Source organism: Hermetia illucens, chromosome 3, assembly GCF_905115235.1.
Source record: "Hermetia illucens chromosome 3, iHerIll2.2.curated.20191125, whole genome shotgun sequence".
NCBI lineage: Eukaryota > Metazoa > Arthropoda > Insecta > Diptera > Stratiomyidae > Hermetia > Hermetia illucens.
This window is the reverse complement of record NC_051851.1, coordinates 94,390,187-94,418,137: the sequence shown is the minus strand read 5'-3', so window position 1 is coordinate 94,418,137 and position 27,951 is coordinate 94,390,187. Positions and strand designations below refer to the sequence as shown.

The following is a 27,951-nucleotide window of genomic DNA, read 5'->3' as shown; positions in this document are numbered from 1 at the left end:
GAGCGTCATGCAGTGAGAAGTGTTGTCGCAGATTTAGCGGAGTTTCCATAAAAATCTCCGAAACGATGTTGGACTCGATATTTCGGAACTGAGCCGAAACTAGAGTTTTGAAGTTTACCTGAAAGACAGTTCGTGTGTTTTTAATGAGAACTTCAGTCGTTTTTGATTATCACGGTTATCTACACCACGCTCCTGAATTTGTGTACCAAAACTTCTGCATCTACTTTGAAAAAGTCAATAGACTGAAGACATTGGCGTTTCTCACATACATATTAGGAAAATGCATTCAAACTGTGGCCAAAAACGTAAAAAGTGAAAGAAAAAATCAGTTTCAAATTAATACAGTTCATGTTTTATTGAACATCATATTCTTACTCCTCGTTGGCAATAAATAAAATTTGTATATTTAAATATTAAGTTTTCATCAAAACAAATGGGCACTCCGTTTAAAACACAAAAAATTAACTAAATAGGAAAAAGTTTTTCAAAACAAACATCAGCAATTCAAAACTCTGTACACATTAGCTTTATTTTTAAAAATTTGACTTTTTTAAAGTAAACTTAGAACAGTTCAACCGGACATTTGCAAATATCGTCCGGTGTCGACAAGTTGTTGAGACAATTAAGCAGGATCGAACCATGCTCGACCGAATGTCCTTTCTTGAGACTTCCCTTGTGTCCAAACTAATCGACAGCCGAGACTAATTCACAAATAACTACGTACTCTAAAACAAAGTAATAATTAGCTCAAAAGTAACATATACTAGTCCATACAATATTTTTGTTTGTTGGTTTGAGAGGGTGTATTTACAAAATTAGCTATTTTATAGGGGTGTGATCACTTAATAGTAACTTTCTTTATTCTTACTTAGCAAACTTGTCAATTTCAAACGTTCGTAGCCAGTTCATGCTTCAGTTGTACTCATACACGTTGTCGCGTGTGCATGAATACAGAAACCATTTCTTCGATAAATTCAATTCAATATTGTCGAATTATTAAGGCAATATTATGGCATTCTTGTATATCGTAGGAGAAATACGGATGTTGTCCCGAGAAGAGCACTTCCCTCCGGGTGTTCTCCATAAAAAAATAAATTAGTTCGTATTTTTCGATTGAAATTTTAAAACAATTAAAGGTCTTTTATCTGATTCAAAAAGTTTTAGGTACTGTTTTTGCGCTAATTGGCGCTACGATAAAAAGTATATATGCAATAGTGAACACGTTTCAGGGTTTTCTTGTTCAGAGTTAAATTTCTCTGCGAAATTCAATCTAGTTACCTGAAGCAAGTTTAGGATTTTATGATTTGGCTTGTCTGAGCGAGCTCACGGCTCTCTGTATTCTTCCGGGTGCACAACCATAGCGTAAACATTTCAAAACGGGAACTCAATTCGATAATCCAAACAATTCAATGCGAAAATATGATCAAACCTAGATCATTATGTACGTTCGAAATTACTCAAGTTCGTTCCCGAAAATCGCTTAAACCTCGTTAAAACTAAACCTTAAATTATCTCCGTTTCAAAAATTCCTAATACACTACATTCATTCAAATCTAATCTCTAGAAAAATTTTGAGCATTCACCACTGCTCCTGCTAAAATTTCCATTACAGTCATTCGGATACGTAAAGGATGGCGACGCGGAGGACGACGATGACGAGCTGGATGAGCAACTAATTGACTGACTATTAAATGGATGACTAGGATCTTCTTTTTCGAGCGGTGATAAATTAGACGTGGGTGTTGATGTCGCCGACGACATTGATGAAGGAGACGATGAGGATGACGTTGAACTTTCACCCTCCTCCATACACCGAGCCTCTCGGATGCGGGCGTTCAATTCGTCTTCATTGTCGTCACTTTCGTCGTCGAAACCACCACATAATGACGGTTGTGGCGGAGGGGTTTGGGGTGTCTGCGGTCCCAGCGTTCCGTTTTCACGAAGGTTCTGTTCCAGCTCCAAAAGTTGTCCCATGAAATTCAGGTTGGGTGAGATAATAGGTCGTGCCATTTTCACGACTTTGTAGGCATCGAGTAGTGAGAGGGCTTTGTAACGCATCACGTAAGCGATTGCGATTGTTGCACTACGCGATATTCCAGCTTGACAGTGCAGGAGCACAGTTGATCCTTTTTTTCGTGCTTCCTCTGTAAAGAAGAGAAGGGAGACTGTTAGAATTGATCGATTTTGTTTTCAATTTAGGATAGTTTGTGGTGTTTTTCCAACTAATGGTTAGGAATAATCTAATCAACATTGAATAAGTGTTTAGGACATTCTTCGACAAGACTATTTGTAATATTTTGACTGAAATTCAAAAGAGAATCTCGGGGCTCTACGATGTACTGAGAGGTCCTATCACGACCAATGATATCATGACTGACAGGTGCGTGGCATGACCTAAAGCTAAAAGGTTTAGTAGAAATCATTTCGCTATAAGAGAACAATTAGATCATTTTGCATCGCTCATTTGAAGCAGATGTGCGAGGAGAATTCCTAACACTTCACGTTTATTTGCATTAATAATATTCAACACGGGCATGCCTGAGAACTCTGGAGGAACTTTTCAGTTGAACACTAAATTAGTCACCGAATGCTTACCAGAATAACAAATCAACTACGATACATCATAAAGCGTGATTGTCGTGCGTAAACAAATTATTCAAGCAACAACCCTAATTTTTTCCAATATATGAATGAGATACACATGTTGTGCTTGTCTCAAGCTTTTCCAAGCTGCTCCTCCCGCTTCATATTGTATTCACGATCAAGTTCCGGGGCCTGGGACCAATATCATCATTGTGGGGACCCGAATACCTCACCCGCCACGTAAGAGACAAAATCCGTGTTCTCTGCTTATTTGCAGAGTAAATTATTAAGAATTTAACATTATTAGTTTGGCTAGCAGCAGTAACAGCTTTCCGATGTAAATTACTCACGACAGCGACAGTAATATGTGCGCGGCGCATGTAACAAAAATGAAGGCAAATGCCCATGATGGAGCGACGGGCAGTGAGTGAATGACTGCTATGGGTATGAATGACGCGATGCCAAAAAAATGTTACCAAGATTATGTGTGATACTGATTAGTAATGATGATCACATAAATGGTCGATCGTTGTGCGCTTTTACGATACCAAAAGTAAAATAGGAATAACAAAAAATATTTAGAAGGAAATTCTCGAGCGTGATTAATCATTTTTCTTTTGATTTCTAGGAAGGTTCTGAAAGCTACCGGCGGTTGTTTTCATTCATGTGGATGGAAATTTTACATTCTGCGGAGTTGCTTTGCTAAGATGGGAGATAAGGCACCCGGGTGGATGGGAATCCACATGAATAATAGCAGAACCTGAACACAAACAGAAGCTTTTCATGATCTCTTTCACGAACTTGAAATTGTAGTTGGATTAGGGACAGACTTGATCAAGAGTTGAGCATCCGGAAACTGGCACGAGCTACATTTGGAAAATAACAACAATTAGTTCTTGAAAGTGGGAATTTCGCAATTAATACAGCTCTTTAATTTGAAAACATTGTCGAGTCATCCTTGTAAACACTTGGAACAGAAAGAAGATCAACAGTACTCAGCAAAAAGCAATCTGTCTTGGTTGTTACCCTTATCATGGTTGGTTCAGTTTGTTATCTTCGAGCAACAGATATCTTGCTCACATTCTTTATTAAAAAAATCGTAGGTGATAAGACAGTGATAAGGGGGGATAAAGATCTAGATACTACGCTATATTAAACTATTGTTGCGCACAGCACGCCGAATAATAGATGAGCCACCATACCTGCACATATAGCTACAGATAATGTGAAAATACACAAGTAATCAGATGAAACGCGTCATCCAATGCTATGATTAATCCGCGACACTTTAAGGTTATCACCAACAACAGCAAATGAAAGCAACAACAATTGCAATGCATCGGCTTACTAAGCCAGCAATACCAGGTAGAGTTTTACACTTCATAAGGCTATAGAATGATTATTGTATTATTACATCGCACAATGTGCGTTCGTACTGACACTCCAACGTTTAGCCTTCGTAAGTGTAATTAAATTTTGTTGATTGTTGATATAGGAAGCTGACAACAAGTAAACTCACTGCAAAGCAACGATGATTCATTGCACTATTATCAAGTGCAAGTAAATGAATAGTTGGATGTGTGAAAATTATAGTCTATTTTTCTTCAGTGGAAAAATAATCAGAGAACGATTGCATTAGATCCGAATTTTCTAGAATGAAGGGAGTATTGAGTTCATGAATGATATCGCAGTGCTTTTCTGGATTGATAAGCACTTCCTTCCGTTATATTCATGGGGAAACTTCAATAATCATTTTAGACTGTAACCAGGCATCTAGGCGCCAACTGTACCATTGGCTGAAAAGTTATTTAACTGCCATGCTTTGGCCACTGGTTGTTTTTGCTGTAGTTACAGTTTAAAATATGCGAGAGTATTTAAAATGTGGGTTATGCTTGAGGTTATTCGTCCTCATCCAACCTTCAATAATTATTCACTTCAAATAGGTGATGATCCTTATACCTCATAGGCTCATCATGTGTTTCTATGGGAGTTTTTGTTTTACTTTGTTACCGGTTACTGCCTCTTACTTATTTTTGACGCTCACAGTAGGTGATGATCCTTATACCTCACAGGCTCATCATGTGTTTCTATGGGAGTTTTTGTTTTACTTTGTTACCGGTTACTCCCAAACTACTGAACTGGACTGTCTTCATACGGGATACGGCAAAGCGAAGTCATATTCTACTAAATGGAATACTGTTCGTTGCAAGCAGAACATTGCGAAGATCACAAAAATGTCAGGCGATGACGGCTTTACAGTTTCTTACCAGGGCAGAGGCAAATCGTCAGACGCTGCCTCTCCTCTGCCCTGGGAGCAGCGTGATCGAAGCAGCTCGCAGATGGTAAATGCTCCTTTATATAATACGCAGAACACAAATGCCTACGAATTATATTGAGCACAAATCCGCCTTATTCACCAGAGCTTGGCCAGAGCTGAAAATATGCTCCCAGGGCAGAGGTGAGGCAGCGTCTGACGATTTGCCTCTGCCCTGGCAAGAAACCGTAAAGCCGTCATCGTCTGACATTTTTGTAAAGTTTGGGTGCTAAGCCCTAAACGAGGGGTCCGTGGACCAAAAAAAGAGGTTGTAAGTTGCTCCCCATTTGGTCCGGTCCGTCATTAAGTTGATGCGGACTTAGGACCCCACAATTCTCAAAAAAAATATTGCGAAGGTTGTCAACATGAAAATTCGATCCAAGTTTGCGGGTGCTCCAAGGCCTTAACAACCGCACTGTGAAATACATTTCAAATTTTTCTTCGGCAAGTGGAGCGATGGTCCCTACGGTCTGTCATTCAACTAGTTCATTAGGTACACAAAACACTGCTTCACTTTAAATACAACCATTACTCGGGGAGGGATAACTCAACGGATTTCCAAAAGTATTTAGAAATGAATGGGTGGCAGACTGAGAAAGCGCGGGTAAGCCGCCTGAGTGGATGCAGAATGACAGGAAAGCATGAGGCAGTTTTTGGCTATATATTAGCACCTAATATCAGTAGATGAATTTCTATATGGATCAAAGCAAACAGTGTAGGAACCCTGCAAACTTCTTGTCGTGGGAAAAGTTGAAGCACATTGCCAGTAAGCAGCGATGACGCGTAGGTGTAGCAGAAATCAATTCAGAAAGGTATAGACAATGAAAAAGGAACAGTATTTTTCTAATCGCCTTAAAAGCTAGAAATTTAAATCCAAAACTATTGAAATTGATCTTTAAAAGTACGCCAAATCGATCTATAGTATGTGTCTCCATTAACTTATCTCCAGATGACCATCAAACACACAGTGATCTATAATAGTTAGTAATGACAACATCATGTGACTTATCACCTCGACGGGAATCGATGCTACAAACAAGGCTTTACACGCTAATAAAAACTTGTTTACGTTTATATTATTGTGTCCGATACACAATTCCATGCAAAACACCGATGTGAGATTTGCATTTTCATCCTAATTGAACCTAATCGAAAAATCTGCATTGCTAACGACAATCCTATTTTGAACTCGTGAGGGAAATTTCCTAACCATTACTCATACTCTAAAGCTCAGCAGCCGCAGTTAATATATTTAGGATTCAAATTTTCCCAGTCCCTAATAAAAATTAAACTGTTTACCTACAGTTACCTGATATTCTTCACAGATCTCAATCTATTCTTAAAATTCATTACTTACTTCCATTAGTAAAGAGCCATAAAATGACGCATCATATTTCAGGTATACAAATCAGAATCTTGAATATTTACTATTGAAAGCAGACAATAGCTGGATAGACTTCCTCCTCATCGTCATTCCTAGTTGAATACATTTTCGGTACAGACTTAAGAGCATGAATCACCGTTATCTCTCATTGTGTCCTCCATGCATTTCCTCGTCTTGTGTGCACTTCGCATTACAGATGTTGGATGAGTCACTTAATAATTCTTGCACTGGTAGAAGCTAATATTTCAACCCCTAGGGGTTCGACAATTGTTTAGTACACCCTCTAATGTCCTTCTTGTTAAAAAAGTGCGCACAGGAAAACGCAGAACGGGATGTTGTGTACGTTACTTGGTACTTGAATCTCCTGTCGCATTATAATCAAGTCCCTTATCATTTACGGACCAAAACTGTAGCACGTACGTAAGTAATGGTGGGTGATGACTCATATTTTTGTTAAGAAAGGAAAAGGGGTGGTTTTGAATGCAGTATATAGGGGATGACGGTCGCAAGGGGAACGCACCTTAGGTGACGCATGAGATGATTAATTTTGAAAATTGATCCAGACCAGATTTTTGAGAAACCCACAAAGGGTGCGAGGATGCAGCGGCAGCAGCAGCATAATCTTTGTTTTCGATCACCCTTACCTGATGACTGCAATTCTTTGTAAGGGGGATGAAAGTTGGCTCGGGAGTTTGCTGTAGTCAGATGTCCTTGCGGGCTAGTGGCGGTGATAGGTTGCACGTAAACAGTAAAGACCAAATGTGTGCAAATAATGTTAACAATCAGTTAAGTTTTTGCCTCCATTATAGCTTAGAATGGTTTTCCTAGTTCACTTCAAATAAATCAATAGAATAGAAAGGGAAAAGCGAATCGTAAACATTATTTTCATGTACAAGAACTTGGGGGGGTTTTAGTACACCCCTCTCTCAACCTCCCCCTTCCTCCTTTGCCGCTCGACATTTATTAAAAGCAAACAGAAGTCACCTTGCTTCGAATCCGGATGAGTCATCGATAGTAGTACAAACAGCGCAAGGAAACATTATAGAGTTCTGCATGGAATGACGATGGTAGTTAAGGCAAAGAAGGCCAGGAGCAGGAGGGAAAAACAAATGTCTAGAAATAAATCCCACAACATCAACCATTAAATGCAAGCCAAATCAAATAAGAGATATGATAGGCGATAGGATTGCCTATTGAAAAAAGAAAACAGATTTTCCGCTTTCGTCTTCGTGAATGAATTGCTAGTTGGCAAAGTCTCGCACACGACTTGTATTTTTTTTGGCGGAGCAATACGTATCAGGTTGCAAGAGTTGGCAATAATAACAACAGATAAACCTGTTCAGTGCAACAATTTCCTCGAGCAGCTAAAGAGCATAAGTGCACTGTTTCAAAACATACGTTTGAATGTAAACAGGGTGTACTGAGCAAGCGGGTATCGTCTCAACTGAATTAGTTTTAATTAAGTTCCATTGGTGCTAGGCAAGGTTTTATGTTGCTCATAGTCTAACTAGTGAACGACAATTTGATTACTTTCCTCTGCCCAATTGAAATTTATGATACTTTCCGACACCATGGGAATGCTGTGATTTTAGATGGCCATCAGGAATACTAGATTTTGAGGTTGAACTCGATTTGGAATCATACAAGATATATCGAATTTCCTCGAAAACAGTCGAAAATAGGGATTACGATCTGTTTTGCAGGCAACACAAATGCTCCGAGTGAACGCATGTTTGCTAACACCCTGCACAAAATATGTATTGCAACGCTGTCTTTTCTTCGATTTTTTACAACAAATATGCTGTGGTGTGGTTCCTCAATATGAAGTCATAGGTATCAGTTCCCTCCAGCTGGAAAATAAAGCCACGGCAGCAGCATAAACAATATTCAGGGTACGTGCAAGGCGGCAGAGGTGAGGAGAATCGCCTGAGTAACCTGTAGCACTTTCTGTATAGGTAGTTTACATTCTTGGCTGTCTGTTTGTCCGGCAGCCAGTTCGATGGTCCCGAGCACCCAACAGCCTCACATTCAACCTTCCTCAGCCGCGTCATCGTACCGCGCTCGCCCCCGATATGCGCACAAAATATCAGGTTTTTCGCTTCCCCAACAACGTTATTCGGCCTTTAGAATGATGTCAAGAGAAGTAAAGGTCACTCTTTAGTGAAACAGCTACAAAAGATACCGGACTGACTCATTGCTTCAGGTTGGCAGCCAGCTCATAGCCAGCATAACTAACGAACAAACGGCACTACAGTGGATAACGTATAGAGAGGCAGGCAGGCAGAGGCACTCTACAGCCTGTTGGCTTGCGAACTAGATAGGTATTTAGATATTATTCATGATGAAAAGTTGTAGTGCAACTTTATTGTATTCGTGAATGTGAGACTCTTGAGAGCTGAGCTCGCTAGCTGCCTATAAACGCGTTTTCGTAAACTTTAACTATTCGAGTTTTCATTTTTTCGCCTCGGTTTGATGATTATCTAAACCGTGTGCGTTGCTTATGCAAAAGGCTTGGCTGAAAGGAGATATTTCATAGTGAAATCAATCGCTTTTCACTTCGTCATCTAATAAATAATATTTATGACGAATGGAGTCGCATGAATAGGAAACAAGGGGAATGGGCACTCGACAACGACAAGTACTTTCATACAACAATTACGAACGATATCGCCCGCTTCAATTTGTGATGCATGCAGCCATATTTGAGCAACGTTTTTGCTGTGGCTCAGCATTATTTTATACTTATGCTTTCTCATACTTGAGTCTTGGAATGAGTCAAATGTGAGACGAGACAAGACAAGACAAAACGGTTGACCACCTTCGTTTCAGAAAGATGAATCACTAGAAATATGAAAAAAGATACGACTCGTCGTCAGAGACAATCGATCAAGTTTTCGCGAGCTCGAAAAACAATTTTTATGAGCATAGGAAATTTGCTTTTTGAACCAAAATGGGTATTTCTATCTTTTCCACAATTTTTTTCCCTCAGTTACACTAGATTCAATCGAATCAAATAAACCTTTTTGTATATCCTAGAGAAAGACAACAACAATAACAGAACACTTTAGTGCAGCGCTTTGAATTCGTAAGCCCGCATTCTTTTGAATTATTCATCAAAACGGCCTTGCCGACGTCGTTGTCGTTGCGCTGCTGTCACTATAGCCACAAAGTAAAACTAGCTTTGGCTAGGTGAATGATGTTGTGGTCAATCAGATGAAATATATAGTGTGGAATGTAGGTTGAAGTGTAAGAAAGAAACAAGAAGTTAAAAGGTTTTCGTAGTGGTGGGCGTACGTGCTAAATTTTCAAAGAAACCTGTAGTGATAAGATTATTCTATGTAGTATTGGGTGAGGCGCATAAGAGTATCCAACTTTCATTTTTGCGTGACTTGTTCACACAGAGGTAATCAGAAAATATTTGAGAAATTACAAAACATGGAGCTCTCACTGGAGCCAGCAGACAGCAGTAGAATGTGCAATAATTGTAAATGATCGAGAATGGTAGAAATGAGAGGTTTAGCAGGTAAATTATATATGCAAAGTTGCCATCGATTGACTATTGTTTCTTCCTTGCCAGCGAAAATGGCACCAAGCTATGACTTTTCAATAAGTTACATTACCCCTTAACTATTTCACGTCACAATTTCGAGGCGACTTGTTAGAAATCTCAGATCTATTACATAGTACGCTTATTAGTGCCATAAAACAATGTCTACTATGGATTTTATAAATTTGTCATTGCTATGCACCTCGAAGGACCATGACCCTTTTGTCTTCCGTTGTGCTCCACAACCTTTTTTGCGGAGCTAAGAGTTTTGCGGCATCAGGTTAGCTTACACCAGGCCTGGCGCGTTCCGCACGCGTCTTGAGTTCCCTCAGGGGCCCGAAATAGAAACTTCAATGAAAAAAGGACCCCGCACAATATTGTTGACTGCTAAAATTGCTTATTGGTTTAAAGAATGACTTTTTCGCCGTATTTTATCATTTCTGCTGCATTGAGATGACATGGCTGATTATAAGTCGTTCCTAAAGTGAATGATGAATGTAACGTGAAGAAAAATGTATGTTCGTCACTTTGAATGAGAATCGGAAGATAAACGAAAATTTTTCTCATCAATCGTGTTAAAATGAGGGAATAGATTTATTCAGACTTTTCTGATAATAGTATATTCCAAATCGAACCCGTGCAATTGTGACAGCACTGATTGGAGGAAGATATTAACAAATTCAACAACAAACTTTGCACTTTTGCGGACGTCGTGCACTAGAAAATTTCACATTCCACTAGCTAATAAACCCAAGAATCTACCAAGTCATTGCAAAAGCCAAAAAGTTATTTCAGAAGTCAAGATTATTCAATAATAGATAATAATAACGCCTAAATCTGAGCTGAACTCTGAAAAGTCATGAAAGACGAAACGAATGATTTATTTTACGTATTTCATTACGTCAAACGTGCAAACGCTAAAAAATCCATGAAATATTTTACTGGCGTTATGCCAACTAAGGGAAAAATGAAACGCGACGAGGGTAATTAAGTATGAAAATGATAAGAATTTTTTAAAATAGAAGTAGAAAATCAAAAGTCCCCCTTTTCTGATCGACAGACGTACTTTCCGGTTTCTACAATTCCAATGATCAATGTGGGTAGTTAACAAAATTGATCGGGATGAGTTATCAAGTATTAAAGGTTTAGAGTTTTGTTTAAGTAGCTACTTTTGTATGCTCTGTAGAGCAATGAACTAATACATGAATGCCAGCTTATTTTAAAAAAAGTTTTACTCAGAAGAGTCTTATTTCATTTATTTCCAATTGTGAATGAAAAAAGCTTTGATATGCGAAAATTGAAAATCACCCAAGGACAAAGGTTACATTGAATATGAACGAGTGTATGGATGTAACTTGATAGGATGATGATTGAAAAGCAGGGAAATGCTTTCTTGCGCTTTCTAAAAACCCTATCCTACCTAGCCGCTTTGAACACGCGTCCACATGGTTTCATTTGTAATGAGTGTACTCATCTAGTGCAATGAAGTGCTTCCTTAAAAATGCAGCCATTGTGAGCAAAAGTTGCGGGGTATCATTCGCCATCATTGTTACTCATTTGGTATTTCACCGGGGTCGATCTAAAAAACAGCACATATTTCAATTTCTACTTGTGATTAGGAATTCCACCAGTAGTAACACGTGCCAAGGTAGCACCCGATGAGTGAATCTACATATTTCTATTAAATATCATACAGAATTTATGTAAGCATTGAATATTGTTTCGCGCCATTTGTTCCTATATGTGAAAACAGCAGGAATCACAGACCTCTAGAGTGGTATTTCTTGTCAAAAAGGTGACACCACATAAATCAAAATGCTAACAGCTTTCTCACTCACGACTTCAGATATTCCAAGAGCAATAACCAACAATTACTATGCGAAACTTTCTAGTGTAAAGTGAAAATGCAAGCATATCTACGATTATATGAGTGTTTGTAATGAAATAAGCAAAAAGTCATTCATTCATTCATTTATTTCCTGTCTGCGATTCACAAGCCAACATCAGTTGTATTTCCATAATTTAATCTATTCTCATATTTGCGTAATTTTTTTTTGTTACGAGTCTGTGAAACATTCGAGAGTCAAAATGAAAACTATCTTGTGAATATCTGTGGAAACTACTAGCATCTACAGACAGTCTAAATCAACTGATTAAGATAAAAATTACAAAGAGGGTAGAAGAAAAAATTAGCTAAATTATCTCGCTTACTACTTACTACTGCCGCTCGGGCACGTTGAATCATAGTATATTGAGAAATTATTGTTGCTACTTCAGAAGAAAACGCAAAGGAAAAGTCATGGAAGAGGAAAATAACGAAAATGCAAAAACAAAAAACAGAAAAAACCAGAATCAAGTGTGTAGAAACCACGCGAAAGCTTCTAGTAAAAATACGTATATCTGTATCTCTGTGTATACTTCAGTCTGTAAAGCAGCTAGCAGAAGATGAGTCAGCTTTCGTGTTCTTACAATAATCATTTTGTGTTGTTGTAGACTTAACAGCATTTTGTTATAGCCATACAAGTCAACTTTTGCTTGCGTAGCATTTTATGTGTATATATGGCGAGAGTAGCGCTTTTATTTGTATCTGTTTTGTTTGTCGAATCGGAAAAGATTAGATAATAATTAGTGGCACAAGTATGTACGTATGTCAGACACTGCGCCACTGCTGTCGCTAGTATTCTATCAAATATTCAAATTAATTGGGGGAGAGAATCAACGGCGAGCAGAGTATGCCCGTTCGTTTCTGTAGATAGGAACTACATTTAAATACATAAATTCAGTAGTAGTATGGCTTGAATTCAATGCTCGTATTGGTTGAGTACAACTAGCTAAATTTTTCCATGAGGCAAATGAGGGTAGTGTATCATCGCGGAACAATTTAGATTTATTATTGATTGAGCGACGCTTGATTGCGCCCAGAATATGGAAGGTGGGATGGCAGATGGAATGGTAATGAGAATTGTATGAAAATTAATGGTAGGTTGAATCTGCATATTTCTTTTACGAATGCATGAATTGCTTTGGTGCTTACGTATGCATAGAATAATGGAAGCTTCCCATTTCATTCATAACATCCTGGCCCAGAAAGTGTAAGATCAGTCAGTTCTTCTTAACAAGGTCACAGCACTTAGTTGGCAGTGCAGGATATGTAGCTGTGCATTCAATGAGACGTGCATATTCTAGTGGCCTTAGCAACCTAAAGTTATGCACACCTGATTAGGTGCCCCCTTTAAGTTCTCCCATTTCACTATGACAAATTACCTTTCATGCATAAACCCGTCGAAAGGCTTATCACGATAATACTGTACCTAATACCTCCACTACCGTTGATTCCACCTTCACAAAAATGTGGAAAAACCAACGAATATAGGCGCACAATATTACTTACTGTCGTAATAACTAAAAATATACCTTTTTTCGAAACTCATTCAATGCGTATCTGTACGCATTTTTCCATTTCATGTTAGATAAACGTACGGGGCATGTATCCACCGACTTATATGATTTATAATGACGGTTGGTGAAATGAAATAGAAAATCTGTTGCCGATCTTATGAACGAAAGATGAAATGAAAACAGAATAAGACAAGGTTTGTCTAATTCAAAAAGGCACTAGATTTGATTTATCAATTATTAGTTACTCTGTCTAGAGAGAATTTATATAAAGGCACTGTCTATTGGTGGAAAGTCAGTAAACGGCTGGCCGTGCGTGTTGGGTTAGTTAATGTTCTGTGTCTGTAATGGCGATTCGACGTCACTACGAATGTTTTGAATGAACACAGGTTAAAAGGTGTTCCCTGTTGGTAATCATAACAGTTTTGCGTAGAATTGGCATTCCCTTAAATGACCCTTCATATCAATATTTCTAGGCTTTGTTAAATTCTCCACAAAACCAGTAAGTCTGACCAGGAACCTGCAATCAATTACTCCGCAAAAACCTTCGACTTATCAATGTTAACACCAGATTATTGAAATCCTGTCGAACTAGATAATCCTTATCACAAATTGAATACCACAAGATATCATTTCTCAGCGCTAAACTTACCGATGAAATCATAGGCTTCCTCGAAATACTGTTTAATATTTTGATGTGGTGTATCGCTGGCGGGAATTTGTAAGTAACTAAGACCAGGTTTTGGTTGTGCACTTGGCGGTTGACATGTAACGTTTAGAACACAATTAGCTCCTACACTTGCAGGGTCGACGGCATCACGTCCATTGCCCAACCATAAATGGGGGAATACTGGCGATGCGGGGTGTGTTTCAATGTCTAAAAAGAGAAAAAAAATGTAAAAGGAAATTTAGTAACGAGTTTGTCTTTTGGGCTTTGTGTTTGATATTGTTCTTATTATTATCTTTATATGGAGTTATCAGTCCGAAGACTTCAGACTGGACTGGCCAAAAACGTGGGTCAATCATCTACATTTTGAAGCATTCGAATCAGTTTTTCGGCCTAAACGAATACTCAAAATTTAGGGAATTAAAAAAGAGTAAAAAATAATGGTTTGGTCTTGAATGGTCCTCACGACCCTTCACTCCAATATAAGTTGGGGTTAATCAAGGAAAAATATTACCCGTAAAATATACTATTCTAAAAATACAATACTAAGGAAGATGAATCGGAAAAACATGTATAAAGAGCGTCTCGATTTGCTCCGAGTGCAGATATTGATTGATCAAAATATCTAGACAATTGTATATAATCAGCTAATAATGAGAATACAAATGCTGATGAAAGTGCAAAAATAGGGGTTGAAACAGTTCTTATGAAAGTTGAACAGTTCACTTACTTTGAAAAAAATTTGAGACTACCTGTAATTGGTTACTAACAAATGTCCCATTGCTGCGAGAACGTACTAATTTTCTAAAGCAAGTTCGTATTAGAATTGCAGTCCGCCTTTTTCTGTACATTTTTTTCAAACTTGTATGCAAATCTTTACTAAATCTGTTCCTACTTGTTTGAATAACTAGAGTTTTATTGTCTTCAGTGAAATAAAAGACAGCAATATAAGGGGATATTAAAGGATTTCAGATGTACAAATTAAGAGGATTTAAGAATTCCGAATTCAAATTTCAAAATAACTTTTAGAGTACGAATTAAAGGAATTTAGCATTTTTAATTGTTTCAGGTTTCAGGTTCATTGTTCAGGTTTCAGAGAAAATGCAAATTGAAAGGAAAACCCCATGGCTAGTGCTCTAACTGCTAACAACTTTTCAAATGTTGTTTTTTTTTCAGTTTTAAGAATAATAAGAGTTAAGACAGCAAAAACGGCGGGGGAGGATTAGATTGTTCAACCATCACCAAGCCATTTGACGATTATTCCACAAAACAATGATTCTGATGTAATGCATTCGGAGCTGGTTTACCTAACCAGAGTGCCAGTGGTCGAAGATTTTTTGACACCATTTCCCACTTGAAGCATCTTGTAGTCTTGTTTGCTTTTAACTAATAATCTTGTGATAGCGATACTTTCCATACTTTATTAAACATGCAAATATGTAAGCTAGTCTTTGGGTCTTTAGTTTATTTTCCTATAAAAAAACTAAATCAAATAGTCGAATGTCATCATCTACCAAATACTTTATCTGGTCTACCTACCGCAAATGAGAAGTATGCAAGTAGTTTCACCATTTTTAACACCTACAATTTACCTTCTTCGTTGCTGTTTTTATGCTCTGCGTAAATATTTATTGAACATGCGTGGAAACTAATAGCGGCTGATCAATAATTTTGAAGCGAAGTGAACAGAAAAGTGGATAATTTGTTTTGAATATCAATTTTTTTATTGATAGATTCTCTCGATTGGAAAAACAGAAAAAATGCATGTGGGGTGCACACAATACAAATAATAGATATTGAGATTTCATCAAGAACGTTTCCAGAGTGTAGTTTTTCACCAAATTTGGCGATTTTTTGTAAACATCGTGAATTGAAATTCACTTTTATTCGAATATTTTAAGCTTCGATTTTATAGAGCGGCAATGCGTATTAGGTTATTTATAATCCGACTGCTGTCTGGCATCAAACATTCCCTCGGCGTATTATCATTTTTCTTTTTGGCCCCCACGACAGATCTAACAGAAGAGGGAAAACAAACGGAGGCAGCCAGTGGGTGGCTGTCAAAAATCAATTTTTATTATATTTCATCCAAGTGTCTTTTTTCCCTCCCTGAAAGTCGTGCAAGAGATCTATCCGAATAAAGTCGAAAAAACTTGTGTAAATATGATGACACACGCGCATTTATGTTAAGCGGCGCATTTTGAGCGGAGGATGAGGTTTATATTTACGACTATATTATATTTATATCATGGCCCCAAAACATTATCATCATCTTCAACAGTCCGTCGTTTTGAGTAGTGGAAGAAAATTTTTCAAAAATAGATTTCCTTGAGTCCCGTAGCGAACTGTGTGCAAAGGATCGTTGCCCGTTTAAATCATCCCGTGGAGATCTTCTAAAACAAAACAGAAATACTTCTGGTATGACTCATATAACTCAAATTTATTAGAGTCGCCGCAGTCGATCACGTTTTGGATAGATACTTCGAAGGATTGCGAGATAGATACTCCTACTTCCCCTTTACGGATCAGACCAATGTCATTTCAGCATCTGTTGATGCGGTGCGCGGGTAAGCGACTTTTTGTCTGCAATCTTTTGGGCAAGTCTCCCATCATCGTGGAATCATTTCCCTCTGAGATTTAATAATAAGACTATGAGTAAACGCACTAGTTGGGGTCGCCGCAGTTGGCCATATGAAGACAACGATACAATTTTTTTAGGGTATAGCGGGTACATTCTTTCAGCTATTTTTAATGTCCATTTGGGCTATTTATATGTAGTGTTTGGGCTGTATTATGGCTTTCTTTCGTTTGGTATTGAGCAATACCAGATAGGAAGCACAGTTTGCGAAGCTTTCAAATTTGTTGTGAAGGAAACCATTTTTTTGGGAGAAATGTGGATTTTAAAAATATATCAAGGAATTTTTGAGTAGAGAAAGAAAGCTAGCCCCGAGCGCATTTTTTTAATAAACACGTGTAAGCTCAGAAAAATGCGCTGGTCATCACACTTGAATGGATTTATGAGATATAAAATCAGTTGCGGTGTTTTCTGTTGAACAAAAAAAAATGCGCATTTTCCTTGAATTGATGACAATAAATTTAAAAGTTCCACGGTGGGAATTGGGTGTTGGTAGGAAAAGTAAGTTCATGATACGTAGTACCGAGTACCGGTCTTCAACAAACAAGTTATCCGCAGATCAATTTATTTGGAAAAAGCTGAGTACAACTCGTCAGGTGGACTAATATTTTTAGGGCGAAGTTAGCAACGAAAAACTTGAAAAGATATGTGCCCAATTCTAAGCAAGCGGAAACAAGATTGTAGATTTTTATCATTAAAGCTAATTATGCGAAAATATCAGGATAAAAACAAATACCAAATCCTATATACCTTAAGGAGGGGAAGTCAGAACCAGAAAATTTATCCAGGCGGTTGTTCTTCCGGATCGTTAAACACAGAAAAGATGTCGGATATCTGTCAAATTTATGAGGATTTGGATGCGCAGGCTAATGCTATTTACATCGATAAGAAACTTCCAGAATATTCCAGTGCTTCCAATGCACATTTAGAATCTATCAAATGGATTTATCCTGATTGGAAGAAATCAAACTCTTGGGCGATGATGAAGAAAAATTGGTGGAATTGACGATATTTTAAGGTTTATTTGCAAAAGAATTCTCTAAAAGAAAAAAAGCCACTCCAAGCAGACTAAAAAGATTCCGAATATTCTAATGAGGTTTTGACTAAATTATCTCCATTTGCAATGGTTTTTATATTTTTTATTAAAGACGCGATAATATTTCCTCTTCAGCGGTTAAAACGGAGCTATAAATTTCATCTGAAGAGATAAAGTAAACAAACCCAGCTCTCACAATTTCCATGAATAGGTTTAATCATCTAAAATGTTTAGCTGACTATTGTAGTTTTATCTGAAGCATTAGCTGGACCTTCATTTTGAGAAGTGACGCTGAGTACATCTGGATTAGACAGATGTCTTTTTAGACAAAAAGTCTACTTTCGTGGGTAGCTTCGGCTTTAACGAAAAATATTGTTTCCTTTTTAATGAAAACTATGCAGGAGGAACAAATCAAGTTTCCAGGCAGTACGGCATGTCATTGCATATGCTCGAGTTAGGTACGAGGTAGCTATTGGTGTTTGGTGTGTCGATGGCGCCTGGATAGCTTTCTTGGGTGTGTTTCTCCATACCATGAGTCATATCCGAAACCAAGCCCATCAAAAGGGTGCGCAGAACTCTTCATGTGCATTGCTTTTCTTCCACCAAACAAATCCAAGCAATATGCCGGAAAACTGATCTCCTGTTGCTATGTAGGATAGTTTTAATCTTGTGCTTTCTCCTTTTGAGGGGAAGAGAAAAACTGATTCATGAAATGCAGTCATTGTGAAGATAACGAAAACCTTTTCATCTAAAACCAAGCTTTTTATACTTCTTCGAAAAAAGACTTATCAACAAACCTATATGTAAATAATATCAATCACCATCGAACGTGTGGAAGCTATATAGAGTAAATCATTGTCAATTTGATGAAATTGTTAAAATCGGTTTACTGTCTGTCTATCATACGCATTTTTTTTCCGAAACGATTATAGCGATTGAAACAAAGTTTGGTGGAAACGTTGGTATTTTCGCAGAATCGATTATAAATGTATTGAAGTAGGAAACATTTGGCTTCCGTAATACCGATATATTTATGAGAAAAATTAATACGCAATTTATTCGTTTGAGTATTACTCAAAAGTTTGATAACTTTACTATCCTTACTTTTTGTGTACTTACATTTAAATATAAAAAGGGAAGGAATGGTTGAAATCCTGACAGCAAATGTTGTTACTACACAGACATTTCATGCCAATCTACCAATTCTTTGTAATGCACAGCTTCTCCAGACGATAACTTGGTGAGTATTATATCAAGATTTGGATTCATCCCTTGATAGCCATGGAAGTGAGCAAATGTCTCTCGATTGAACTTTTAGGAAAGTATCATCTCTTCAAATGAAGTGCGTTTTGGGTTAAGAAGTTTTTGTTGACAATCAAAGCAGCCGTTTGTCTTATAAGAAGTTTTTACTTTTTTAAGAGATTACTATACTTTCTATATAGGTTGGCTGATAACGGATGGTTTAGATAGTTTCGAAAATCAGGAAAACTAAGCTGTTGCATTAAATTTTCAGCACTACAGATCAAAGAATAATGGTTTCTGTGGACCGAAGTTAATTGAGTTCAGGGTTCAGTTTGTGAGGATAAACATTTCCTCTTAAGCAGTTGATTTTTCTAGGGAGGAAGGGTCGTGTCACAATATATTCAATATCGCCAAATTTAAGTTTTTAGTTGGTATTTGGTGATAGCTCTTATAAGGACCACTAGCAGTTAGTTTGTTACTTTTTTGGAAATTTTCAAAGAAGTGGTTTCTAAATTATAAAGATCCATAAAACTTAGAAAAGACGTCAACATTATCTTAAGTCTAATTTTCCAATCTATTGTGATATAGAAAAACTTACCATATATGGCGGGACTAGACGAGCTTCTTGATAGTGGCGAATAACCACCTGATTCTTCGCAGGGTGTTGATACATCTTTTCTCTTGTTGGTGTAATCCTTGTGATTTGCTGAAAGAGACAGAAAATGCAAATATAATTTAAGCGCCAACAAAATATCTAATTTATCTTTTTCACCAATTTTAACTAAATTATTTATGTAAATGAATCAAATTGATGTTCTGAAGGTTGTAGAAATGTAAACACTTTCGGTTGAGGTCGTCGACATAGTTTTCCATAGCAGCGTAATAACAAGAAAGAGAAGCACAAAAATATCATGTATCATACTTTGATCAGCTTGATTGGTCTCCGACAACAAAAAAAAGGTGCAAGTTTACTATTTCCATGTCAAGGTGATTCCAAAATAATTTGGCCGTGAGTATTTCGAATATACCAAAGATGAAGAAAATATGAAATAGAGGCAAAATAATTGTATGTAAATTTCGCTTCCTAATTGTTACATGCCAGCTAAAAATAGAAGGGTCTGATCCGTATAATTCTTTTCTTCAAAGTTTCTTCCTGATGCCATCTTCTAAATCCTATACCATTGAAAGAAGCAAACAATCTTGAATCAAATGCAGACAGACAATACGCATATGTGAAACTGGTCAAGTTTCGTCACAGCATGCCCCAGTTACAATCAAAATCATATCTTGGCTATGTTAGACAATTGCCTGATAAGCTTCTGTTTGGAATCTGGTTGCATTGTCCATCGCATCACTAGAGAAAAAGTGAATGTTTTTCAGTTCCACTCTATCAAGCCTCTTTCCTAACGGTTTGAAGTTTGGAAATCAGCGCATAGTTTGCATAATTTCCCGACCATTAAGACAAGAAGACCCATAAGAATTTAGTTTTCATTTCGTCTATTTTTAGGACAACTAGTTCTCAATACGGTGGCCTGTCTGAGCGTAGCAAGCAAGCAGCATGTTTTGGGACTATTCGAATCGACATTCAGGCCTATGTAGCCAACAGCACGCTACTATTGCACACATCAAAACTTCTGAACTCCTGTTTTCTTCTTGTCGCTTCTCGAAGCAAAATTTCAGCTGTATTCGTGGGGGCATTTGCAATAGCACAACATACAGTGGGCTAGCGTGGAGCAGAGCGAAGAAGCAAGCCAACAACAGCATCGGTGAGCTATGAGTCACTCCCCATAAAAAGAATGTTTATCATTCAAGAAAGATTCGGGGCACGAGAAGAAAAGAAAACACTTGCTTACGTAAATTAGTGATGAATGCCTTTTTTCGCTGCGGGAAGGACAGGTACTCATATGTAAGGATTCCCAGTGTGTACGTGAAGGGGCTTTTATTATTCCTATGGATTTATTGACCTTGAGTAGGTGGAAGAAGCATGAAAGTGAAGGCTGGAAACGTTCACAGAGGACAATACAGCGTATAGATGTAATGAACGCGGATGGAATTGCGAGCATAATAGAAACTCCTGACTATCGCTCATATGGGGCACCGGCAGTCATGTGAAGTAAAAGTGCAACGTTGGTTGTGGGTTGTATTAGGTTAGCATATTTAATCCTTGCGTGCGTCTAAGGGAACTGATTTATCCTGCAACAAGCAGAGTCGATTGCGTGCCTTCTAGCAACTCTCGGTTTGTGTAATGAGCAGCTGACGATAGAAGACCAAGTAGTGAATGCCCTCGACTAGCACTACTAATGATAGTCTGAGCGCTAATAATACTATACCCCCATGCCACTTTTTGACTGATTTGCTGCCTGCAGTCCAGAATGAGAGAGAAAGCTACGAAAAATGTTATGAATCACCGCCGCTATCCCTACTGGCTAACATAGTTGCTCCATGGCACAATGCTAACTTTAGTGAAGACCAGGTACATCTCAACAGGCGGGAATGTTGCCGTCGGGTCAAAGAAATTCCACTGTTCTCTTACCGCCTTGCACCCGACCTGTTTGGCTGCTTCTTTAAGCTTAGTGTACCTGTCATCACGCGGATTTTAAATATAAACATTAGTCAAGAAAGCTTGTGGTGACGTCAACAGTAGCAGCGAGTCAATGTGAAATGTGTTTCTAGAGTGTGGATGGAGTGCGGTGATGTCTATACATCTTTATATGAGCACCACTGTTTTTATAATCTACGGCGTGCCTGCGAGCTATGTGCTTGTATTGTGGAGCGCCAAATGCATGGCGCATAATGCGGGTTAAAGAACTATATACACGTTTTTTAGTGAAACACACCTGAGTTTCGGATATTTCGCATTGGGATTTTGTCGAAGCGTTATGAATCGTAGTGAATACTAAGGAAGGTGTTCAAAAGTCCTGCTTTCAATTTAGGAAGTCTGAAGATATTTTTACGGACTGACAAGATGCCAAAACGATGATGATCTTGCTTCGAGAAGTAACAAATATATCGCTGGGAAGTCGATTAATTTACTGTCCCGAATCAGAGTCCACACGCATCATATCCTTGGTGCGTCAGCAACTAAATTGCTAAATCAGTAGTGAGTCACTTCCTTCATGTTTCTGGAATCGAATAAAAAGCTGCAAGCTTATGACGTCCCACATATGGGACATCCTTATCTGTTATCTGATTAGTGGATGATTCATGCGGGATTCTCCTTTGCATTCCAGATGTTTCGGATTAAGCAAAATATGAATTCTGCAGTTAGTCATGTTTCGTTACCGTAGTTTCTAATGTTTGAAACAAAAACGGGGAGAAATCTAACCATCTTTATAGTAAAAACTCGATGATTGCAGAGTAGTCATTTCAATTTGATAATTTCTAATCACACTGCAGATTCGAGTGTCAAGCTTATGCATTCACTTTGCGAAATTTCTGGCTGTGGGACTGAAGACTCATTCTATTATTCGTGTTTAAGATTTGTAGGATAAATATTCTAGGAAAGAACTGTTTGATATTTTATTTCATTAGAGAGAAATGTTAAACTGTTCAGAATTGTTAAGGTTTCCGATTTGAAATCTGATAGTATAATTCAAATTAGGAAAGTATTGGTAATTTTAAGCCAAGTCATTTTGAACGCTCTTCGGCAATGAAATTGTCAAATTGCTTGGAGAAGTGAAAATCGATGGACAAGAAGTCTGACGGGTATGGTAGGATCAAGCAGCGTTTCATTGAGTCGATCGACGAGTCATCAGTTGTCATGGAGGATCCACTTTTCATCGCATGTCAACATACCATATAATTGAGAAGTTGACGATTATTTGATTTTTTTTTTCAATTTGTGTGGCATCTATTTATCAAGTTTTTTCGTTTTTCGAAACTCCTGCATAAATCATTTAAAACAGAATAAATGCCGCAAGAACTGCCTTAACCACCTAATATTATATTGCACATTGAGGTCGACCTGCTAATTATTAAGTAATCTTTTGGTGATGTGATTTCTAATTACATTTAATTGCCTTCAATCGATAAATACAAGTTTTATATAGATAGGTGGGATTCTTTGTTGACGTTCTTTGGTACAGTATTTAATATTTATTGAGAAGCTTGTAGTATGTTTTAATTCTTTGTTAAGCGTGTTCTATGAATTATTATTGTGCAGTCAGCGTCACAAACAAATTAAGAGCCGTGATAATTTGCGATCTACTGCGAACCTGGCATTGAAATTCGAATAATATTATTACAACGATAGGGAAAATAATCTGCTTGCAGTGTTCTTAGAAAGTGATCAATAGTTCTATTATAAACATTCCCGGATATTTAAACTTGTTACTTGTAGATTGTAGTTGTCGAGCGGAGGTGGGTTTCAAGAGGTGTGGTAACAATTCAATCAATTCAAAGAAGAAAGATATTTTCTTAATTGACACGAAAAATCATTCGAATCCAGCCAAATAAATTTGATTTGTTTTACTGGTGCATAACTACATAAAATTTGTATCCACCACCATTTTCCTGATGTCTTCAAGTCAAAATTATGGATTGTGAGTGGTGAATTGGCCTCGAATAAAGCGAAGAAGGATCGACTGGTAGAGTAATATTTTATACTGCGCATTTTTTTCTTCAGCCTTTGTTCCGTTCAGAAGCGGCTCGAAAGAGCTATACTGCGCATCATGGCTTTTCAAACTGAAAGCGGGCTTTTTGAACCAGAAGAACGTCAAGAGGGTCCAATTGTCATTGAGAGCTTTGTAATTCATTCTTTCCAATTTTTGGCCATTCTTCCGAATTGGTCGTTGATTGTAATTTATTATTTCATATTCTTTGTCGGCTTTCCTTTTTTGCGCAATTTTTTTTCACCATTGTAGAAATACATCGCTTCTCGTTGGCGGTAATTTTCTTCCTGCAGTCTTTGGAATGCTTTCTCTGATATTCTTCTACAAAGATGACCGTTAAATCGATCCGAATTAACAGTTTTTAATTTCTTGATTGGTTATTGGTGAAACCAGTTCTTTGTAAAATTTAATCGAGTGCCTATCCGACCCGAAGCAGAAACAATGCTTTACTGTACATTTAGATTATTTTTTTGTTCATCTCTGTACGGTATATTTAACGATGATGACGAAAGGAATAGTTGGGGCAGTTCCCCAAAATACAGTATTTGTGACTTTTAACAAATAACTTTAGCCAATGCAAAAAAACTTTCCTGTTCTCAATCTGTTCATACGGTATTTCTAATAACAATTTCAATCATTTTTTATCCTCAATTTTCAAATACGTATGAGGTAATTGTTGCAAAAAATATCTTGCAACCATAAGAATCACAGGGTCAATTTGTATGCGTAAACCTACGAACTGTCCATTATATTTTAAAATCGACCGTTTTGTTATCAAGTCGTACCTTCAAGCGGCGAACACTGGGTATTTTGCCATTGAAACATCACACGCGGGAAAGTGGACACAATCTCCCATCCATACTGGAGGGTGGAGTTGTGCGAGGCATTAAAGATGTTTCTTCGGAAAATAAAGCGTCCAGGAACCTAATCTTCCAGCGTTGTCAGGGCTCCATTTGAACCACAACGCTATCGAACAAGAAAACACATTAAGGGCAAAAAATGCAGTTGGTCCACTAAATTCACATGTTTACCAGACCTTTATCGATAATTTAACTTTGGATGAGGGCAGAACATCCATCGTATAGTCCTAACTTTAATCCTGACTCACAATTGCTGACGAGGGCTACCGATTATAGGGAAAAGTGGTATATTTCGGTAATAAAAGTGAGTAAAGTTGCAACTAAACCTTTATCATTTATACGCTCTCAATATCAATCGCTAATCAAACTAATTACCACAATATTTTTAAAATGTATAATATTAATCCATTCAGATCGTAAGATAGAAATCGAAATAATAACCGTAACCTTTTCAAAATTGGTCCAAGCGTACACTTTTGGTTAATTTAAAGATGTGACAATTACTATAAGTAACTGACTTCCAACTCAATCGAAGACGTGATCTAGAGCCAGCCTCATTCTATTCAGATTCAGATCGAATCAAAGGAAGGAAAGAATGACTGATTTCCTTGGAAAAATGATACTGCCAGTGAGCGTAGTATTGCAAAAACTTATTGCTTCCATAATCATACAATTAGTCAGCCATGAAAGGTAAATCAGCAAACGATCCCAGAAATTGATGGCTTGATTCGATGAATATACCATGGTGCCACGATAATTGATTGCATTAGCAGCTTTGTGACCTGCCTCTGCCGCCAAGTTCGATGTTTGCACCGAGTAGGCATTCTGTCAGTGCTTGTTTCGTTTTTATATGAGCAAACATGATTTTAGTATCTTTATTTCCTTATCAGGCAATTGAAGTGCTTGCGCAATTAGATTATATTACGGCAATCGCAATGCCGGGGTGCATGCGAATAGCTCAAATCAAGGACGAAAACCTCTGATAAAACTATGACTAATGCAGACGAGTTGAAGGGCACAAAAGACGATTTGATCCGACATTATGCGAAACAAAGAATGTTGGAGTGGTTATCGGTGTTCTGCAAAGTATAACCCTGTTCGGGAAGTGCCATCTATAAAGCACCCTGGTGGCCAACCAAGTTGCAACCGTCATTACCATTTGCCACTTGGTTGGCACTCAGGCTGCCTATCTGTGATCACTATTACCTTAGAAGGTTGAAAACGAATGGGGAACAAGAAGCAAATAGCCGGGAGTCGGTCTGGTAACAGTTTGCCTTCTACTGCACCATTGCAAGGTGTGAACTCCAGACTAAGAGGCTGCGTTGGTGGAGACTGTCTGTCTAGACCTAAAAGAATTTCATCCATTGGTTGTTGGATCCCTCAACACAACCATTCAAGAGTGCCAGGTGAAACGCAATTTCCAGGTGGTCCCTCATGTTTACTTATGCATAAAAGAGGGAACCGATAAGATACGATTCTTTCTCAAAGAAATGCAGAGCCGTCCTCATTGCCCAATCGATCGAACCCATAGATCGGCTCATGTATGACTCTCTTTACCAGAAATAGCACCAAGTCCGGAATTGAGTGTACACTGAAGACCTGCGGAATGAGTGGAGCTTTCCCTGCGTCGCGGCCGCGGCGGCCACGTTCATCCTCGCGTCGTAGTGTGTGCTGCAGCACGTCAAGCGCTGTATTTACATTGTGTATTATTTATAGCGCACTCACACTACGCGCGCGGGGAATAGTTATCGAGCATGTTGTCAGCATAATTTCCTCTGTTTTGCATAACATTTCCACTCATTCAGATAAGAAGCCAACCGACTTGGGCACTTCCTCGTCTTTAATTGCTGCTCGCGCTGGAATTTCGGGAGCAGGAAGCGGAGGCAGGAAGCTGCGAAGCTGGCCAACTTACCTATATTTTTGATGGGCATGAAGCGCAGCACAAGGCACGGCGAGTCTCGTTTCATCCTCATTTTCATGTCACTTCTATGACTCACTTTGGAATCACACACTGCTCCTACCTCGAGGGTTCGTTTAAGGAAACGACTCGGCGCTGACAACTTCCGTTCTTCTATTTTGATTGCTATTTACTACCAACTCTTCGTTTATAAAATGCATCAACGGCGGCAAGGAGCACTGCGATCACTTGGCCCGGGTCGAGAGAGACACTCCGCGGAACGGCAGAAATGCGTAGGGCAGCTTAGAAACTGTCATTCGTTCGCGGAGGTAACTGTAACGGAAGCACGTAGCGGCCCAACTGAATTTCTGTTACGTACGCAAAGGCAACGATTAGGCGGCCGATAAACACACACTGAACATAGTAGGCACGCGGGAGATAATCCACAAGTTGAGTTCGAGCATAATCCAGTTGCTGATCTGATCCAGCGGAGCGGGAAAGGGTTAACAGTCGTCAGGCTGCACTGAAATCCATTTGATCCGGGACGACAGTTTGTTGCGAAGGCACGAATTCGCGCGGGACACGCGCCAAGGGACTCCGCGGTTATGTAAAAACTTATCAAAATACTTGAAGGCACTCGGTCCGCTCGAGCTGCGACACTTTGCGCTTCAGACGACACGATTCACTCTGAATTTCGAACACAGGGCGCTCTCGGACAATCCGTTCACTTGCTGTGACTTTGCCGGAATGACGAATAGTACGGCTGGCACTCTACAGTTGTCCGGGCCGGGGGTCGGCGGCGGCTATCAGCCATCAGCAAACCAGCTCTACGCCGTTCGTTCTACGATTAAACAAATGAGTCATCGCCGTTGGCGCGCACACAGCCGCGCGCCGCACGCACACACTCGAGCTCGCCATTGAAGGCATTCGACGGCATCGCAACCGCGAAAACACCACAGAATGAATCATATGGCAGCTGTCGAGTAGGGGAGGGACGGGAGGGGCCACGGCGGAGACTGGAGAGGTATGCCAGTGAGGGCTGGGAATAAAGCTAGTATCGATCCTGGGGAACGATATCTCTGCTTGCCGTGGACGGGTATCATGACCAAAGTGAGAAGAAATGGAGGTGAACAGTGGTACCGTAAGTGCTGAATGCAAATTATTGGGAATTTAATGCGGCTTAGAAGCTTAGAAAAAATGGCAAATATTACCATGTCGGAAACCGGGAATATTAGTATGAACGGTTTTGATGATTGAATATTGACGTGCACGATGCGCGAAAGAGTCAATTTCGAATATTAAAGCTTCATTAATAATAGTAGGATTTCTGCTAAACCTTACCATGGCCCATATTTGCACTACTTACGATTCTATGATTAATTTAGGGGGTTAGTTTACTGTTTCAAAAAAAACAAGAATATCTGTTTAAAATTCGTTCTGATTCTGCAGCGTTTAAGCTCCCCTTTTTATTATACTTTTCGGAGTGAAGCTATTGCACTGACTATTTCATTTCATTATTTCCATTTTATCATTTTTTTATGAGAAGAAAAAGGTAATTTTTCGGGTTTTAAAAGTGGACTAACCCCTTGTGATTGACTCTCATTTTTAAAGTTTTGTGTGAAACAAAACCTTATTAAAATCAGTTCAATGTGTGTCTGCCTGTCATAGCCGATTTTGTGATTTGAATATCAGTATCAATTACTGGGAATAGGTATGTGTATGTCCACGTATATGCCAAAGAAATTTGCGAGAATTGTTCAATAAGATTGGACGGGGTGTA

General features: G+C 38.5%; 1 protein-coding gene across 1 annotated transcript; it reads right to left on the bottom strand.

Annotated features, from left to right (window-relative positions):
- Window positions 1–329: 329 nt before the first annotated feature.
- Window positions 330–26,934, bottom strand: LOC119650872 (dual specificity protein phosphatase 10). The gene is made up of 4 exons (XM_038054034.1): window positions 26,187–26,934; window positions 19,403–19,510; window positions 13,877–14,101; window positions 330–2,144 (listed from the first exon to the last, which is right to left on the bottom strand). The coding sequence occupies exons 1-4, from the start codon at window positions 26,251–26,253 to the stop codon at window positions 1,561–1,563; spliced, it is 984 nt and encodes a 327-aa protein (XP_037909962.1). The 5' UTR covers window positions 26,254–26,934; the 3' UTR covers window positions 330–1,560.
- Between the last annotated feature and the right edge of the window lie 1,017 nt (window positions 26,935–27,951).

What these genes read in the sequence shown, in the direction of transcription:
- LOC119650872 (XM_038054034.1), bottom strand. Translation starts at nt 26,253, where the DNA reads ATGAAAATGAGGATGAAACGAGACTCGCCGTGCCTTGTGCTGCGCTTC. An exon ending in GTCTAGTCCCGCCATATATG is followed by an intron (nt 14,102 to 19,402) that starts GTAAGTTTTTCT and finishes TTCTCTTTTTAG; the next exon opens with ACATTGAAACACACCCCGCA. An exon ending in GGAAGCCTATGATTTCATCG is followed by an intron (nt 2,145 to 13,876) that starts GTAAGTTTAGCG and finishes TCTTCTTTACAG; the next exon opens with AGGAAGCACGAAAAAAAGGA.